The sequence below is a fragment of the Aulonocara stuartgranti genome (assembly GCF_965226115.1).
Source record: "Aulonocara stuartgranti genome assembly, chromosome: 19".
In the NCBI taxonomy this organism is placed as follows: domain Eukaryota; kingdom Metazoa; phylum Chordata; class Actinopteri; order Cichliformes; family Cichlidae; genus Aulonocara; species Aulonocara stuartgranti.
In genome coordinates, this window is record NC_138955.1 from 11864795 (window position 1) to 11884130 (window position 19336).

General features: G+C 40.6%; 2 protein-coding genes across 8 annotated transcripts in view; one reads left to right on the forward strand and one right to left on the reverse strand.

Moving 5' to 3' along the window:
• Positions 1-14261, forward strand: part of sash1b (SAM and SH3 domain containing 1b) — a 64359-nt gene extending 50098 nt beyond the window's left edge. For all 4 annotated transcript variants that reach the window (XM_082515296.1, XM_082515295.1, XM_082515298.1 and 1 more), the window contains 17 exons: positions 1356-1484; positions 1981-2031; positions 2371-2420; positions 4749-4789; positions 5064-5150; positions 5260-5372; positions 5732-5830; positions 6844-6976; positions 7336-7727; positions 8313-8387; positions 8689-8832; positions 8937-9069; positions 9305-9474; positions 9562-9768; positions 10349-10499; positions 12107-12238; positions 13462-14261. In XM_082515296.1, the coding sequence (XP_082371422.1) occupies positions 1356-1484; positions 1981-2031; positions 2371-2420; positions 4749-4789; positions 5064-5150; positions 5260-5372; positions 5732-5830; positions 6844-6976; positions 7336-7727; positions 8313-8387; positions 8689-8832; positions 8937-9069; positions 9305-9474; positions 9562-9768; positions 10349-10499; positions 12107-12238; positions 13462-14150 (2796 nt within the window). In that variant the 3' untranslated portion in view covers positions 14151-14261. The remainder of the gene's footprint in view (positions 1-1355; positions 1485-1980; positions 2032-2370; positions 2421-4748; positions 4790-5063; positions 5151-5259; positions 5373-5731; positions 5831-6843; positions 6977-7335; positions 7728-8312; positions 8388-8688; positions 8833-8936; positions 9070-9304; positions 9475-9561; positions 9769-10348; positions 10500-12106; positions 12239-13461) is intronic.
• A 901-nt stretch (positions 14262-15162) lies between these two features.
• On the reverse strand, positions 15163-18449 carry ddo (D-aspartate oxidase). Of its 4 annotated transcripts, none has more exons than XM_082515299.1 (5): positions 18065-18449; positions 16350-16531; positions 16125-16233; positions 15858-16034; positions 15163-15733 (listed from the first exon to the last, which is right to left on the reverse strand). In XM_082515299.1, exons 2-5 carry the CDS (start codon positions 16522-16524, stop codon positions 15175-15177), a joined length of 1020 nt encoding a protein of 339 aa, XP_082371425.1. In that variant the 5' UTR covers positions 16525-16531; positions 18065-18449; the 3' UTR covers positions 15163-15174. The 4 variants fall into 4 exon arrangements, with proteins under 4 accessions (XP_082371425.1, XP_082371428.1, XP_082371426.1 ...); XM_082515302.1 differs by having other exon boundaries at positions 16350-16537; XM_082515300.1 differs by having other exon boundaries at positions 18032-18449.
• Between the last annotated feature and the right edge of the window lie 887 nt (positions 18450-19336).

The following is a 19336-nucleotide window of genomic DNA, read 5'->3' on the forward strand; positions in this document are numbered from 1 at the left end:
AAATACACCGTCTGGGGACCTGTGAGACATGAATTAACTTGTTAGAAAGAACTGTAGGCACGGTTACAGGCAAGTCCACAAACAAATATCACCTCACTCTGCAGTTTTCCCGTGAGACTACAGAGAATCTTATTGTTTACTTTCACCACTCTCACACCATCACTTCCTAGACATCACAGGCAGGCAGCTGTCTTCATTGAGAAACTTCTATAAAGTTACTGGACGCTTCCTGCTTAGCACCTCGCAGACAGAGTTGGCAACAAGCTGGGAACATGGTGGAGACTAGTAACGAGTCTCCACCCAAATAAAAGACAGAAACTGAGCTTAAAGCAGAATGCATGAGGATTTACACTCCCCAGGTGGGAAGAAACACCATTTCAAATGAATGCTAATGTTGCCCCGTGTCTGCTAGACCTATGTGACTCCAACAAGCTTAAAGGGTGATATGATAATGTTGTAGTGTTTTTAGCGTGTCTCCAAATGTTAAAGGCAAACAAAAACCATCACAATTTAGTTTTTTTGTTTTGTTTTGTTGTTTTTTTTGGTTTAGTGATCCTCTATCACAGGTGTTATATGAATTTTTTTTGTAAAAGAGGGAAGGTTGTTTTGTGAGCAGAAAGCTTATATGGGTTGGTCATGATAACAAACATTAACAGTATTTTTTGAGAGTTACTTTAAATTCTTCTGATTTAAAACTTCCTGTTTAGATCTAGAATCATTTCCATGAAAAGAAAATTCCCACAATGTGTTAATTCCTGATCCCAAGGGTCACTGAAGCACAAAGCTCAGCACAGATTCTGTGATTTATTATCTTCCCACACAACAAGAGGCACACAGCATCCAGCTTTTACAATTGAAGGAAACCAAAAAGGGGGTTACATGCAGGAGAATGAGCTGTGTGTCAGGGCAAAGACTCACGATCCCACTGAGTGATTCTGCTTCTCCTGATTTACGGAAGACTGAACCGTGGCCTCTTAAGTCAAGTCCCGATGACTGTGAGAGCAGAGTGAGTGTTGCAGTTGCGTCACACGCTGCCTCTTCTGGCCTTGAGGTCAGGTCTAAGGAGGGCTGAGGAGGTGGGATGGGGTCACCGGGCAGGAAGATGATAAGCTGGTGCAAACAGAGTTGGTATTGCAGCCGAGTGTCTTTGATGCGTTATCTTATGCCCTGGGGCTTTATCTCAGTGGTTCCTGGCTGTCTATGTTACTGGTGTCAGTGCTAAACTTTCAAACAATGGCTTCATGTTTACAGTGGTTGCCTGCTGTTTAGTATCTTGGTCAACCCTCACCGGGTGTCGCTTTCCTCTCCTGATCTGTGCTCGTATCTGAGTGCCAGTGTGAATCCCTCTCTTGCAGGATGGCACGGTGGGGAACCTAGATGACCTGGCTCAGGAGTACTCTCAGTATTACGGCACCTCCCTCAGTGACGTATGCGAAAGGATGGAGGAGCTACGGAAACGCAAAGTAGTGCAAGATGCAGAGATGGTAAATTGTCTTTTTCTTGTCCATTAAGATCAGGGTTTAAGGTTTACTGTGGAACTATTGAGAAATGTATATTAGTGCATTCGTATCCATTAGTCAGCTGTTTATTCACTCTGAACTTAGCCCAGCTGTTTTCAGGCCTCATGCAAGCAGAAGGGGACAAAATCCGCCTACCTGCACTTTTTAAAAGTCACGTTACCACATTGTATTTTTGCTTATGTAAGTTAGCGGCTCTACAATAAATAGATCCCTTACTGATTTTCTCATCTTGCATGAAAGTGAGTAAGCATATTTTCTCACATGCAGAGCTGTCCCTGAGGTTGGGTCTTCACTGCAACTTGTTTTTAGTTTCTGATTCTGACTTTTGGTTTTTTACCTTAGGTTAACCTTTTGACTGAGTCACCTTTTGGGTGATTCAGTCAAATGAAAATTTTGTCTGTTCTTATGTTATGATGACACTATGATTTACTCCTCCACTTCCCGTGTATGTGTGTTTCAGGGAACGATTGACTCAGTGGCCACATCAGTGCAGCTGCGCTCACAGATCCAGGTGAGTGTCCAGCTCTGAGCGTGTCAGACCCTGGGAGAAGGCAACTTCCTTTTCCGTGTGTCAGCAGACAGGCTGATAAGAGGCAGAGGAATTGGCTAGTCATGATTTATCCCGAGTCAGTGTACTAGGCCACAAAGTAACATCCGAGTGACTGCCGGGAAAAGAACTGGCCTTGACACTGTTCTTGGAAGTAGATCCTAAAACATGATGACGTATGACAAGTTATATATGGAAGTTTTTAGGTTTGGTGAATGTCTGGACTTTGATCCAGCTGAGTAGAAAAAGATTTGCCATTCCCTGTATATATGTATATTTAACATGTGTTTTTCATCTCCTTAGGAATCTCTAGGACTCAGCAGCACCATGTCGACTCCGGAGACCGAAAGAAGGTATAAAGAATATATACATATAAAAATAACCCTATACATGAGTATAGCACAGCTTCCCTGACTTTGGGAAGTATTGTGAGGAAGTATCGAGGAAAAGATGATTTAAATTTAAAGTCCATGACTTCTGGAAGCTGCACTGCTATGACTCTTCCTGTGTGATCTCCACCGCCCCGTGGACACGTGCATTTCCTCTGTTTCCTGGTGTCACATTTATGAAGTATTTCTGTGTAACCTCTAAACGTCCTTCCTTCCTTTCATTGTTTCTTTGGAAACATTTTGAAGATTAGTCACGTTTTGTCATTGGAAAGCTGAATAAGATCGAATAATTTATATGACGAGTAATGAGAAAGCGACATATTGATTTTATTAGATTTGTTTGTGCAGATGTAAAAGTTTCCTGAAAGTTGAGTAATAGCTGTTCTCGTTTTTCAGGATTTAATTATCATTGCAAAGAGGCCTGTTTTATTCAGAACCTGGACGGGGATGGAACTGTGTAATTCCTGTTAGAACGGGATTAGCAGGAATCCTACTCTGCCCCCTAGTGGGATCACTCCATAGGAATTTCATGAATGCGACTATCAGCAAAATTAGGGCTCCTTTTTGGAAACAAGCATGTTTCTTTTACACTTTTTAAAAATGATTTCAATGATATCTTTTTAAAGTTCACAATCAAGGCACGGTCCTCTCATAATGCTTTCTTTCTCACAGTGCATGAGGAGTCTTTATGCTATTTCCTGTGGTAAATGGGAGCATTTAATAACATCTTCACAAAATAGTTGGAGCTTATCTTCAATATGTAATGTGCAAAAGTATTGAGCCACCAATTATTTCTTTATGTTTTGCTTTCAACAAGACAGACTTTCCTGTAATTTTTGAAGGTGTTTTTACAGAACTTACTGAAGTCTCATTAGAAATGGTCTCAGTAGGGTGGCTGTCAAGAAGCCATTATTAAGGAATGGAATATGAGCTTTGAGCGGTACCAAATTACACAAGGACTGAACACATAATCAGTGGCAAGTGGTGTTATGAAGTGAGACACAGTAGAGAGACTGTCACCTTTTTAATCTGCATTTCAGCCAGTGATGTTGAAGACCTTTGTTCATGATTCCTTCAACTTTGAGAAGAAGTTTCATTTTTTTTTTTTTAGACTAATAATGATCACAAGCGCACTGCCAATATTGTAAAAGCATACCTGGATAGAAAAACACACAATGGAACACATATCAGGACCTCAACTACTCAACAAGCAGTGTGGGATCATCTTGAAAGGCCAGCCAACATCCAGAGAAGAGCTGTCAATGTCCTTTAAGAACCACTGAGAACTATTTCTGAAGACTAGTTAAAGAGATTACAAGAAAGCTCACCTGAGAGAGTTCAGGCTTTTGAAGAATAAAGGTGGTCATACCAAATATCAGCTTTAAAGCTGAGTGGAATTGTACATACATCCATTCGCTTCTGCTAATCCAGTTCAGGGTTGCAGAGGGCTGGAGACGACCCCAGCTACTATAGGGCGAGAAGCGGGGTTCATACTGCACAGGTTGCCAGCCTGACACAGGCCTAAATAAACTCTGTTTGCACATCGTTCAGTTGCTGCACCCATTTTCCAATTTTCCTAGCAAAATATAAAGAAAGTTGAGAAGCATAAGACTTTTGCACAGTACCTGCGTACTCTGGATACAGTAACCTTAAACCAGGCTGACACACAACTAATACAAATCAATAACAAAACAAACAAAGCAGCATTTAAAATATTACTAAGCAACTCTATAATCAGGAATAAACCCATGACTTCCGATTTAAAAGCATAAACTTGATCTGGCTTCAAAGTGAATGACCACAAACAAGCGTGAACAGAGAGAGGCTGTGAGAAAGACGGACACAAACAAACAGTCCAGAGAGATGAAGAGAGAGGCAGAAAGAGAGAGTGAACGTGTGCAGGGAATGCAGAGGCCACGTTGGTGCCGCCGCTGCTGCAAAACCCCAAACGGACAAGAACAGTGCTCCATTGTTCCAGAGATGGACGCAGAGCACTGATCGGTGTTCATCGGCCAAGAGCGAGCCAGTCTGTTTGATTTGCCTCTAATGTGATGCTAGTGTCTTGAGGCACAGTGTGTTTTTTTTGTTTGTTTTTTTTTATTTTAGTTTATTTTCATTTAATTTTTTTTTTAAATCTGAAGTTGAGTTGTTAGGGGAAATGGTGGGATAGCAGTAAAAAAGATGAAGAAAATAACTTTGGACAGCAGGTAGTGTCGTGTTCTTTAGTTTGATGTTTGTTTGTTTTTTATTCGAGCTTTTCTGATTAACTGAATATTTTTTGTTAATTTTTAGGTTTCCTGTTCACAAATCCAGCTCGGACGATGGATCAGGAGGTAAGTCCAAACTTGACTGGTGTATTTTGTTTTCATTTTTTATTCTATATTAAATAAATATGAGTTTTCACATGTTCATTTACACACTTAATCTTTCCTAATCACCACTAAGATTTGTTCATTTATTTCTTCTGGAGAAATGGAAGGAATTCTTTCCCTTACCATACTACTTTATTGTTTACCTGTTTATCAATTTGGGGTGATTATACTTTGAATCTGTTTTGTTGTTGTGTTTTTAATTTCTCCTGTGCTAAAATTGGTTTATATGTAATAGGAAAATGGGATGGAAAACGAAAGAGCAAGTCTTTTTGGCAAAGTTTCAAGAAGTCCCAGAAGGGTGTCGTTCGTCAGATCTCAAAAGGTACCTCAAATAAACATGAAAAAAATGCTTTTGGTTTTTTTGACATTAAGAATTTTTCTTAAATTTCGTCGTGTTCCTTAATGTAAGGTGTCATTGCTAATTTTTGCAGGTGATGATGTTGGGTTTGTGGCCAGTGAAGTTACGATGAGTGATGAGGAGCGAATTCAGCTGATGATGATGGTGAAGGAAAACATGATCTCCATAGAGGAAGCCCTGGCACGGGTAGGATGTTCTGCATCCCAGAGAAACTCAACCTTAGATTATCCAGCTGCTGTGTTACTTTGACCTTGTGGGGGAAAAACACGCATTTTTATGGATAAACTACAAGAAAGTCTTATCATATTGTCGGAAACTTTGTATCCATGCATCACAAAAAAAAGTCCTGGCACGATTTAATCTTATGCAGATATATGGTCAAACTAGGGTTTAATCTGCACAGTGAATATCATGTAATTTTTATAATTCATCATAAAATACTACATACTACATTTTCCAGGATTACTTCCTCTTTGACTGATTGGCTCCTCATAATAGACTCTAAATCTACATCATTAACTAACAGGCTCATTCTTTTTTTGCAGCTGAAGGAGTTTGAAATACAAAACAGACAGACATACAAGGCTGATCTCACAGAGTCCACTGATCCCTCCAGTACCCCAAATGAGTCGTTCAGCTGTAACGTAAGTCTCTAAGGGCATCTTATTTGCTTTTTAATGCTGAATCGCTACTTCAGACAGTGTGTTGTGCATGAGGACCTCCGATTTACCCGTGCCAACGCTGCTGAGGCGTTGACAGTGCCGTTTTCTTTTTCGCTCTGTCCCGATGATGAACCAGGGCCCCTCTAAAGCCCTGCAGCTCAGGGTCCTTTCCCAACTGCAGGGCATTGGACGAGCTTCTATTCATTGCTGTCAAAGCCCTAACCCCCTATTGTGCTGTGGTGAGCGGGTGGATTCAGCACAGGGCTCTGTTATGCAGGCTGCAGCTCTATTATGCGTGGGTGGGGTGATTAGGGGGCTCAGGTTCAGGGCACATTTTTCACATTAGTCTGTATGGCCTGACTGTTTCTCTTTACTATATGTATCAATCTCACTCTTCTCTTTTTTTTGTATTTATGTGACCTTTGTAAAATAAAAATCCTTCCTTCTAACTCTGAACTTCTATTGTATATTTCAAGCTGCTAATCAGCTTTCATTTGGTCTCACGATGTCTGTTCTGAGAGATGCATGCCGCTGATGTTTTGGTCAGCAGATAGTGCTCAGCATGCATGACCCAAGACTGCAAATGCACCACTGACATTTTCAGATAATGGTTAAGGTGATTTCCAAGCAGATAGCTATTTAATTTTCTGTACATAGAAGGCTTTTTTTAGTCTGCTGTGACCCACTGTGTATGTGTTAGCTCTCTGCACGGGGCCCCAGTGTCATCACTGTGGTTTCCTACCACATATATTTATATTAAGCTACAAGCTTCTACAACAGATAGTTGCAAAGCATCCACAGCAAGTACGCTGATGAGTTACTAGAAATGAGAGTAATTAAGATAGCTCACAGTTTTAGGCTTGCACACTGTAGTATACAAAAAGCAAAAGTGTTGCATAATATCTCCTGACCTACTGAGAATATTAGGCCTCAGAGCCAAAGTGTTGTTACAGATGTTGTCTATTAATACAGTTCTTAATATTCTTTTCCATCAGCCCTGCGACCTGTCAGACAATGAACAAGAGGAATCTGTCACATTCAGGAGGCTCCACAAGCTGGTCAACTCAACCCGGAAAACGAAGAAGAAGCTGATCAGGATTGATGAGTCTAAGAGGCCTGGAGCAGAGGGTACTAAAACTACTCTCAGATAGTATCTAATGTGGTAGAGGAAGCAGTGTGGCACACCGCGGTGCTGAATGTGGCATTTATGTGGCATATTTATAGCATGTTTTTACTTTTCCCCTGCTTTAAATAATGCTCAAAAACCACAATCTGGCAAGTTTCCAAAGATAAAAGTATCAAATACAGTTTTATTGGCAGATTGGAAAAGCTCTCTGAAGCAGTAGATGCTGTAACAATCTTATTTCTTTAGTATTGACCATGAATGGCTCACAAATTGCAGCTATTATCAAATAATTAATAAATGCAGTTGCTGATTTTATTAGATTTGTTAATAAACTCTCTTCTGTTCTCTTTTTACCCACCAGAGAGCCTGAATGCAGATGGCCTTCCCTGTGGAGATGCCAGCATCTCTCTATATTCAGGTTTGCAGAGGAAACCTTTAGTCTGTCCAGTGGACTCCCTGGCTTCAACCCTGCAGGAGCAACTCTCCTATAACCGAGACCCGGACAGCCTGACCACCTCGCCGTCATCCAGCAGTGTGGACACCTGCAGTAGCCAAAAGACCTTCCAGACCTTGAGCAAGTCTAGTGGTAGCCCTATTCACCAGGAGACCAACATAGCAGGGGAGGTGCGGGAGCCAGGCGAAGGCTCTTCTTTTTCTGAAACAGAGGGCTGCAGTGAGGAACCCAAAATTGCACGCTCGGTGACCGATGGCGCGCTGCGTCACCCGGTCCTCAACCCACTCAGTCACCACGGGGTGAGTACACAGGCGCATTTAAATAAAGACTGCAGTCTAGATTGTTTAGTAACGAATCCTTTCACCTCCATTGTTAGTGAGTTTGCACCATTGGTACCATTATTTAAGCGTCTCAATGAGGCAACAACAAACTGCCCATTTAAACTGGCCTTTTAGTTTGAAAGAGAGTCTGGCACACTCACATAAAGTTCTAAATTCCTAAACATGTCACAGTTTGTACATAATAGCCTCATTTATTCTTATCTTCTTGTTGTCTTGTATTTGTACAGAAACTCGGGATTAATGCTTAACTAAACCAGACTGGTGCCTATCAGTGGTACCATACACCATCACTGATCCTGGTTAAACGTAAACATAGTTGAAGTCTATTTAAGAATGAATAATAAGCAACCTCAGGAACTAACAAACCACTAGACGTGTACATTTTCCATAACACTGTCTTTTTATTTATTCATTTCTCTATGTCAGCCTTATGTTGTTATTCTTGTGGCTTAAAAGCATAAATGGTGGGAACAATTGCACCTGCAGCAGAAGACAGACCGTGCTCTAAAATCTCATTTCTTGCTTTCTCTTGTGTTTTCACAGAGAGCTTCTAGCTTTGGAGGATTCGACCTGACCAACCGCTCAGTGACTGCAGTCAGCCCTGAGAACGATAACACTGTATGTGGCACTAAATGCGACCTGAATCAAAGTCAACTTTATTGTCTGTAATATGTAGAGAATATATGCAGTATTGTGTAGCCCACTGTGTGCAACAAGAATGGATCAAAAACGATGAAATTAAATAGAGAGCCATAAAAATTTGTGACACAGATATGAAAGTAAATGTGAAGTACACAAGATTTATTAAAATATATAAGCTGTGCAAGGAATCCTAAAGCTATCTAAATAAATATGAATTATAAGTTTAATCTGATTTACTTATTTCCATCCTTTTTACTTCTCTGTGTTTGTAAATTAGATCAAAACTGGAGACGGGGATTTGAGAGATGGCGTTAAATTTCCACCAACACCTCGTATCTCTCTGGGTAAAAAAGTCAAGTCTGTGAGAGAGACGATGCGCAAACACATTTCCAAGCGATACCATAGTTCTCTCTCTGAGCAGGTATGTTTTTAGAAGCATTTATGTGTGTTATCATTGTAAAGTATGGGTGTGAGGATTTTTAAGCAAGTGTAATAAATGGTTTTTTTTGTCCTTATATCTTCCAGTCAAGTCCAGATCGCTCTTCCAGCTGCCCTCACTCGCCTCAGATAGACTCTGACTCTTTGGAGAAGCCCAAACTGAAGCCAGGAGGGTCCGTGGAAAGCCTGAGGAGTTCTCTCAGCGGACAGAGTTCCATGAGTATGTCTGTGTGTCGTGTATATTTTAATAACTCTCAGTATTTGTTTAAACTTGATGTTTGATGTTTATCGCTTTTGAAGTAGTCTAAACATTCTGATCTCGCTGTATTCATCTGTGGTTAAAAAAAAAACTAACTCCTGAAGTAAAGAAGAACATTTATAATATTTTTCAGATACTAACAGACCCATGATAACTTGTGGTCTTGATGTGACATCTTCTTTTCTGATTCGTGCAGGTGGTCAGACGGTGGGCACCACCGACTCCTCCAACAGCAACAGAGAGAGTGTGAAGTCTGAGGACGGAGAGGAAGACGAGCTGCCTTACCGTGGACCCTTCTGTGGACGTGCTCTGGTTCACACAGATTTCACTCCAAGTCCCTATGACACCGACTCCCTAAAGCTGAAGGTAGGCTATGTTATATTGCTCACTACTTAGATATGAGCTCGTACTGAAAAACAAAAAAACTCAAGCTCAGCTTATCTCGATTCGCAGAGCGGAGACATCATCGAAATCATTAGTAAGCCTCCGATGGGTACGTGGATGGGGATGCTCAACGGTAAAGTCGGAACCTTCAAGTTCATTTATGTGGATGTTCTGAACGAAGAGGAGGTGAAGCCCAAGAAAACACGCAGGAGGAGAAAGGCCCGGCAACCCAAACCCACCTCTGTGGAGGAACTGCTTGATCGCATCAACCTCAAAGTAAAGAAAGGCGTACATTTGTGATTAAAAGCAGTGACTAAAATACTTGCATGTGATTGGCTTTAGCTCTATTTAAAGGAACAGTTTGACATTCAGGGGAAGTACACTTACTTGCTTTCTTTTTGAGAGTTGATAACAGCAACCACCTTCAAATCTGTACAGACTAATATTATTCCCCCACCTCCTCACTAGTAAGGTGTTACATACTGTTTGTTAAATCAATGGGGAAATAAAGTGCAAAAGCAACTAGTTATATGTAAGTATATAAGTGATAGTTATATATTAAGAGTTTTAACATGTTAGTGAGATTTGCCTTTATTTTGTATGATGCTTCCCTCTCCTCTCAGTCTTAAGCTTCACCTTACTCACAGCAGGCCAATAGGAGTATTTTCTAAAATGTCAAACTTACAACTTTTACCTGTAGCTTAAATAGATTATTTTTCATTTTCATCTGTGTTGGGAAATTTTAAAATTAAGCTAACTTCATATTTGTTTTGCAAGATGTGCATGCTCAAATGGCATCCCTCTTACATATTTTAATGGATCTGTTTGTGCACCTTTTATTATCGCCTTTCTACAGGAGCACCTGCCCACCTTTCTTTTTAACGGTTACGAGGATCTAGACACATTTAAGTTGCTAGAGGAGGAGGACCTGGACGAACTCAACATCACAGACTCGCAACACAGAGCCGTGTTGCTCACCGCTGTGGAGCTGCTGCAAGAATATGATGGTGGGTCAGACAAACAATAGAAAGTCTCGCTCTATCATAGAAACGTCCTCAATCCAAGGGCCACATTTCAAATTAGAATATTTGAGGGTTTAGATGTACAGATCGGTATCTAAATACTGTCTGCAGTAGACACACAGTCCGAGTTTGGTTTCAGCTTCTGTAGACATTTTTTCTGTTGTTGCTGCATCTCATGGTTTAATAGTTAAATTTTGAAGAATAAATGAACAAATCCTGCATAATCCTCTTTAACTCAAATAGCCACAGTAATTTGCAAAATTTTACCATTTAATTCATGTATGGCTTGAAACTAGCAACTGGGATCATAACATCGGGAAATTGTTTGAGGTCACAAAGTAAAGAGACTGAGGGGCATTTTTTCTTCTAACAAAGTCTGAGTAGTTGCCCCCTGCTGGCCATCGGAAAGAATGCATGTTTAGACTTGGAAGTAGGGGTGGGTTTTTATAATCGATTCATCGATTAAAATCGATTCTGGCTTGGATAACGTAAAATCGATTCATTAAAATCCTGAATCGATTTTTTTAATATAAATTTATTTTGCCCGAAATGCCAGAATCTCTGGTGACATCTCACAAAATTTCAAGAACCACCAAACAGTTAAGACAGTAAATGAGAGCAGGTACACGGATTCTGCACATAGACTTAAACACACAGCGCGACCTGCGGATCAGAATCAGTTAGATGTCGCCTTTCTCACGGTCGGGGCTGAAAGCCGACAGCTCGCTGATTCTGATCTGTCGGCGGGTCCACGCTTTGTGTTCACGCCCTTTATGAGCCGATTCTAAAGCTGTTAGTTTGATCTCTCTCCAAACAATATTGACCGAACCAGCAGCAAAAGAAGATCCAAACGCTTCACATAAACATCGTCATGTATTCACTCTGACTTTTACTGTTTTGCTTCCACCGCGATGCACCGCTCTCTCTCTCTCTCTCTCTCTCTCTGTACTTCAAGAACAGTTTCGCTTTCTTCATTATTCGCTTGCTTGTTACGCACAAGTCTACTGTTGTTTACAGCGCTGTCAGCCGCTGTTTTTTTCCCTTTTACATTCTTCCGAAAAGAAAACCTCATTTCTGCTGTTCAATACTGAACAAATTTAAACTTTTTAAAATTATTCAAAATGCAAAACGCTGTGTCTCTAATAAAACCGCTGTAACTTCAGAGGTAATGTTCATATGTTGATTAATGGTTTTCTTTCGTTTTTGATGTACTGCAGAATATTTTATAAAATCCCAGGCCAGGAAAATCACCTTCATGTTTTTCTGTGTTTTATCTTCAGCTGCTGTGACGCTCACACCTGTGATAAAGTCTTGCGTGTGTCAGCTTCCTTTTTATTGATACAAAAATATGTAAATGTACTGATCTGAATTATAATATTTCTGACTGTCAAAATTTCCCAGATTTAAATCGAATCGAATCGAATTAAATCGAATTAAATCGAATCGTGGATCGAATCGATTCGGGACCTTGTGAATCGGAATTGAATCGATTCTAGAAATCAGTGACGATACCCAGCCCTACTAGGAAGTCACAGTTTTGCACGACTTTCTTTTGACTGTCATGCCCCTGGTGGCGGCGTTGTGCATTGCAGGAAGCAGCGACCCAGAGCGAAGCGGTCAGTCTGAAAGCTCACAGGAGAAGCTGCTGCCGGACAGGCGTGGCCTCTTGGGAGACTCCCCGCGAGACTCTGGCTGCTACGAGAGTAATGAGAACCTGGAGAACGGTAATGACAGCCTGACCCGCCTGTGAACACTGTACGCTTCTTCAGCCCTCCTCTGCCTCATCCCTGTCTAGAAAGACTCTCCAGCTCAAGCATTCCAATCCACCAGATTCCGTTTCCATGCTCTTCTGGAAAGACTCAGCTGTCGTCGCATTTACTTCTAGCGCTTCATGTTTGTTTGTTTTTTTCTTCCCTCAAGCATCGTCATGCTTTTTTCTGTTTCTGCATCACTGAATCAAACTGTTTTGCGGTCACGTGTCTGTTCAGTGCTTCTGAAAGTTGGCATCACTTGCCTTCTCAACATAATACAGAGGACAGGTAACAAGGGACTAGCAAATTTACTTGATGTTGAGCTGAGCAGTGACATTTTTCAGGCCTTGGAAGAAGCTGCGTGCAGAGCAGCTTGCAGATCTACAAATAGATCCGCAGTGTTGACTTGTGTGGTGGTTTTTGCATTTGCTGAAAGTGGTGGCTGTTGTGTGATGAGTGTTTAAACAAGCTTTAGGTCTACTTACATTAAAAACAGTACATTTTTGCAGTAAGTGCTCGCTTTATTCACAGCTGTATCATGCTTACAGTGGTTTTCTCTTTAGACTTAAGTCTACAAACTGTCGAAATGCAAAGAGCTGTGCTTTCTGAATGTTACGTGATTGGACTAAGATGTCAGATCAGCCTCACCTTAAAGTGTATTTCCTTTAAGATTCTGATGTTTGTGTGTGTATTTTATTTTATTTTTTTTAGTCCAGTAAAACCTAATGTTGCACAATATTTTATCACGTGCCTGAAGACTGCATATTGCAGCAGAATTAAAATATTTACTTAACAGTGTAAGTGTTTAAAATAAGGCATTTTGTATCATTGTAAATGCACAAAAATGCAGAGGGCTTAGGGCTACTTTAAAATGTTTAACCAACTTCTCATTGAAGTGTGGCATGTTTGGGCCCTGAAGTCTCAGCATTTTCTGAAGTGTGCTTCTGTCGTGGTTGAGTGTGAGGAATAAATCGCTCCATGCTTTACCACAACTGACTGCTTGCTGCTTTTCTTTTACCCATCGTTCATTTTAGTGCACATTTAGCTGCTTGTTTTGACTTTTTTCTCTTTGGTGTCATTTCAAAGTAGACACTTTCCAAGACTCCCTGCTCTGCTGCTGTTGTGTTTAACCCAGATACATGTCACAACTGCCTGGCAGCTGTATGATCTGCGCACACTCCACTTGTTTATTTCAGGAAGGGGCAAAAAGACACGCTCGACCATCAGCAGATCTTCATCTGGCTTTGAGTCCAGCCACCTCCCATCCCCAGAGTACCCTGTCCTCCCCCTGCCCCTCGCCTCCATCCAGTCCAGCAAGTCTTCATCCCACAGTAAACCCAGATGCTTCCCCCATGTCCATCCTAACCTCCCAAAGCGCGGTTTGAGCTCAATAAAAGGTCGTATTCAGAGCAGATCGTTTGCTAGGAGCCACAGCTGCATGGAGCTAAGAAGAAACGCAGCACAGACTCCGCTACGCCGCTGCTTCTCCCTGACGATTCTCCACAAAGATCAGAAGAGAAGACTCCTCCTCCGCCCTAAAGACTTAAATCTGTACATAAAGAGCACAAAAAACCCACTGACAGTCGTGCGTCCATCCTCCCACGCTTTATGTAGGACATCATACACTGCTGCATGTACCAGCACAGCAACACAGCAGGCACACCCAGAGCCGCCACCCACAGCTCCACCCAAAAGGTCCAGCGACCATGTAGCTGCACCTTCCTTATTAAACCCAGAGCGAGAGCCCTTACCGACAGTAATGCCCGACAGAGAGCACATCTTTCTAGGAGAAAGGAAGGGTGCTTCAGTTTCAGCCACTTCTGAAGCTTGTCGGCTGAAACGAAAAGAACTTAGAAGTAAATCTGGCGGTGGAGCCAGTTTCTAACAAGGTCTGTACAGTAAGTGCAGTACAGAAAGGTGTCTTTACAGCTGTTGATTTCTGGTTTTCAGCTAAATGGAAATTCTGAAAATCTAACCACAGGTTTTCAAAGAAAATATAACAGTGTAAACTTGACATCTAAAGTGGAAACGTGAAGGTCTGTGCTTACGCTGTTAAACCACATTCATGTAGCTACTGACCCCCCTCGGTCACAGTTTCAGTGATCTCCATTCAGCTGAATCTGGTTCGTCTCTGCAGTGGAGCTGTGCAGAGTCCAACAGTTACACGAGCAGTAGCGCTCGCTCAGAGTTGTCATTTTTCAACACAAAGCATTCATGAATAATTTACTCCTTCTGGGTTCACTGTAATGGAACGTTTTCAAACTGTTAATATGAACTGAGTGTTTTGTTCTTGTTGTGTGTATGTGTATATATATAAATATAGAATATAATAATCACAGCTGGCCTATACAGACAATTTGGCCCCAGATGGCAAAGTACGGGCGCAAACTAGAAAAGCAATAAGCAGTTTCTTTTTCAGGGTTTATTGACACAATGTTTATATTATATTAGGAACACCCCAATCAAAACATCTGCTGTGAAAGGAACCTAAAATTATTAACAGGCAATCAGCTTTTATGATAACAAAATGAATGTTTCCAGACAATGCAAAAACATTATCTCCACTGAAATAGTGATACAGAAAATGTTCTTATGTATTATAAGCATAAAAATAACAGCAGTAAATGCTTTTTTTTCTTAAATCTGATGTTTTTACAGTACTGTTACAGAAAGATGTAATGATGTAATATCCTGAAAACTTATTAACGATTAGTTAAATTAAAACTCCACCAGTGTTAAATTAAATTATTAAATAATTATATTTCCATAAATCATGTTTCTTATAGTCTTTTTTTTTTAAATGTAAAATCTACTCTAAATCTACTAAGTGTTCTGTCTGTGCTTAGCTTTGTCATTTTATAAAAAGGTTGTGTTAGTAGCCCTGAGTAGAAGTGGGATGTAGAATGTGTTCACAGTTTAGGCTGTGGGGCCATTTCATGAAGGGACTGTTTGACCAGCCCCAGTGTGTCCAGAGCAGTACCCCAGGCGAGGGTAACTCCCCAATCCCCGTGGCCATAGTTGTGGACCACAGGCACCGGCCGGCCCTGCAGCTCCACCACTTCCCTCTCCACCCTTGGGTTCTTCCTGCTGGGCCTCAGGCCGACCCACTCGTTAAGAATTTTGGCTTTGTTGAGTGACGGCTCCAACCTACTGCAGCGCTCCAGGATGCCCTTAGTGTCTCTGTCGTCCACCTGCAGCCGCCAGTCTCCTTCTTGCCTCGTCCCACCTATAGTGACACTGCGTATGCCGGGGTAGATGTACGTCGTCCCATCTCCATCTCTAATGAAGTGCTGCACCCAGGGGGCCTCCACTTTGAGGACCTGGCCTCTGACAGGGTACACTTGTGTGTCTCCCACCAATACTTTGGAGCCGAGACCGGAGCAGTTGACAATGATATCAAAGTTGTTACTCAATTCTTGAAGATTGTTGACTTTCCTCTGTTCCACTTGACCTCCAGCTTTTCTGAACCTTTAGAGAAGAATTTATGATGTTAACATGACGAACTTTAAATTAAGTAGAGTTCATTTGTAATTAAAAGCTTGTGGATATAATAGTATGACGTGATAAAAGAAGTTTAATGTAGGGGATGAACCTCTTCTCGAGCCATGGCAGGTAGGTGGAGCATTCGCATTTTAAGGTGGTGAAAGCCTGACCAAACTTGTGATCTGGGAAGCGTTTCCGTTCAACATCAGTCATGAGTCGAAAGCCGATCACAAACTCTGACCAGAATGGTTTTTTAACTGCTGGAACCTCTTTAAAAATTTGCCAGCTGCAAGAAATTAGTAGAGAAATCAGTTGTTCGACAATGGATCGGGCTAAGTACTCAACTTTTACAGCATCGTATACAAGTAATTGCTACCCAGAGCTCAGCATTACTCCAGCTTCTGGTGCACATTGAGACTGAGCAATGGCCAACAGGTGATCAAAGCTGTCCTTGAACCAGTGTTTTTGTCTTTGCAAGGGAATATCTGATGGAGAAAGGCATCATGTAAAGCAAATGTGCACTGCGTTTTTATTTTTATATACATTGCATAATGTGGTGCAGCTGTAGTGTAAATCTCTGAGACAGATCCTGTTTTCTTACCTGGAAATTGTGCAGCAAACAAAATCCCAGCAGCTCCGTCACTTGTTGTGTCTGGGCTGAATTTGTCAGCCATCAAAGTAACAGAGCAGAAAGGTAGAGCTTCAACAATGCACACAGCGGTGGAGAATCCAATCACGCCAGCTCCAACAACCACAACCCTGACGCTTTTCATCATGGCAGCTCTGCACCTCAAACGACAAGAGAATTTTACTAAATGCCAAATAGCCTTTGTTATGACTCCCTTTTAAAAGTTACTCAACGACAAATTGTCCATTACGAAACAGTCATTGTAAGAGCAGTGTACATGCAGTTATCCATAAAACAAAGGCTACTGGTGTACCAAATGTCCAAGTCTTGCATTTGCTGTAGCTGTTTAAAATATAACAGTTCTGATTGTCCTTTTAGGGTTATATACAAGAACAAAGCACCCTGTATGTGCAGCAATGTCCTCTGCTGAACCTGAGACTTTCACTTCTAGCGAGCCTGAACAACTTCACAAGAAGTTGCAAAATCATTTTCTTAATTTCATTATTTAGTGTTTGTTTCAAAGACTTTGTTGTTAATGTTGCCTTAGGAGACCTCAAAAACTCACGGTGCCTCAATCCTGCCTTTTACAAATAAATAAAAAGCAGCTCTTACAAAACAGAGCTCTCTTTCTCACAGGCTCTCAAACACCCTGACATTTCTTAGAGTGTATTAAGGATTAGTGATTAGTATTACTGATACTAATTATGATACATTTCTATGACTAAAGCTCTTGAAGATGAACAGCCAAATAGTGAACAATATATATAATTACACAATGTTTTAATTACTGCATTGTCACATAAGAGATACATGTGTATGTGTGTGCTTTTCTGGGGTCTGAAAAGTTCCAAATTCACCATTTAAAGAACTACTTGCAGACTTGCCCTCTGCACAGACCCAGCAGGTCAGGGTGGAACAGGAAGCTGAGGATAAAGCCACAGAAATGGCTAAAGAGGGGGTTGTTCTCCCCAGAAAGGTTTGGAGGGAATTGATGAATTGATGGTGGAATGAAAAGGGGGTCCACCAGCCAAACTTCAGTTAACAGGCTCTCCTCATTAATTCCTTTTTCACAATGCATAAATGTGTATTCTAGTTATTGCTGCAGCTGAAACTGTCTTACAGATTGTGGAAGTATATTTATTAAATGAATCATCACACAATAATTCAGTTATATATCTAGCTGTAAGTTGTAGCCGGTTGTAACAGCAACCATACAAAAATCCACTCCCAACTGTTGTTGGAAAGGTACGAATACCTTAGCCATTAGTGAAATATAGCTGATATGATGTTGGAAAATATATTCTATTTTCGTTATGCATTTCAAAATAAAAACTTTCTTTTGAAATTTATTTTTTATTAGAAGAAAGTTCGCTTAATATGGAAGTATAATCTAAACTAAATACATGTTGTATGGCTCACTTTAAAAACAAAGTCCCATTGACATTAAAAAAAAATCCCTAGACCTACCCGAGAAGAGCAGAAATCGCAACAAATATAGCAGCACAGTTCTGTCAAAGTGTGTGGATATTAAATATGAATGCGCAACTTTGAATGGCTCTCCAGAGTGCAAACTAACAACTAATGAAATAAAGCACGTGGCAGTGCGTTGTAAGGAATCGAAAATGTCTATACAGATAAATAAGCCTTATACACACCGAAAGCTCGACAATCCAAATGTATCCACCCACCTAAAATAAAACTGTCTCCTTCTTCCCCCGCACAGAAAATGTCCCCAGAGACCGACAACAGGTACTTGTGTCAAGCCAGCCTCCAATTCGAGACTTGCAGTCAAGCCAGCCTCCAGTTTGTTTTACGTTCCCTGTGTATTCAAAGTATTACGGGAATGGATGTGGAAACCGGATTTCAAAATAAAAGCCAACTTCGAGTGAATTAACAGATATGTTAAGAACATAATAACATATAATTTAGGCTTCTTTTTTTTTTTTACAAACTCTAATGTTAGATCTATATGACACAGCCTTGTACCCTAATTGTGCCCTGTCACTATCAAGGCCATCTTATTTTGGATTTCAAAGTAAAAGCCCTGTGAATCTTCATTTTTGAACTACTCTTTCAATGACTTAATAGTGCTCTTAAAAGCAAAAGTCGTATTTCCAAATACTATTTGAACTTTATATCAACACTTTCCAACCACAGTCTTTTTACAGTGATACCATATCAATATCAAGTCAGTCTGATTTTGCCTTTCATAGTAATGGCCCTTTGAAATTGTCCATAAATGACTTAATCTTCTAACGATTCAAAATGCTCTAAAATGAAAAATTCTTGTTTCCACAGGGTACTCAGGACTTTGCAACAGAGCCAAGACAGCAGAGAGCAGAAACAGCCAGAGGTCTTTCAAACATGAGCACAGACAGATCGAAAGCAGTGAGTGAAATAATCATTTAAAAACTTGTTTCATCTCTAATGTAAAAAACAAGAAGGTGGGTGGGGAGATACTTTTTTACAGCACGGTACATTTTGGAGTTTTAAAGCATATTGAATTCACTGGTGTCCCAACTAATGAAGATTACGTCTACATAATAATAGGACAACTACTAAATGGTGAACGTAAAGCGAGACAGTACATTGCTGGTTTCAAGGTCAAGAATGTGTGAATGCTTTTGTGGTCACCCATCTTCAAAGATTCAAGGAGCTTTATTGTCATTCGCATCACAAGTTAACATGAGGTGGAAAGAAATTATGCACACACGGTCCTGGAGTGAAAAAAATAATAATAATAATGAAGAAACTGATTTTTTTTTAAAGTAATAAATAATAGTTGTTGGTCTTTTGTTTTGTTTTTTAACAAACAGAATAACAAGTAATAAAATAAGACGATAAGTTGAGTGCAACAACCTGAGTACCAGTATGGATATAGAGTGTAGGTATAAATACTTTAGCAGGTGTCTTTAAGTGTGAAATTCTGAGCAGCAGGGACTGCCTCTTCACATTAAAGA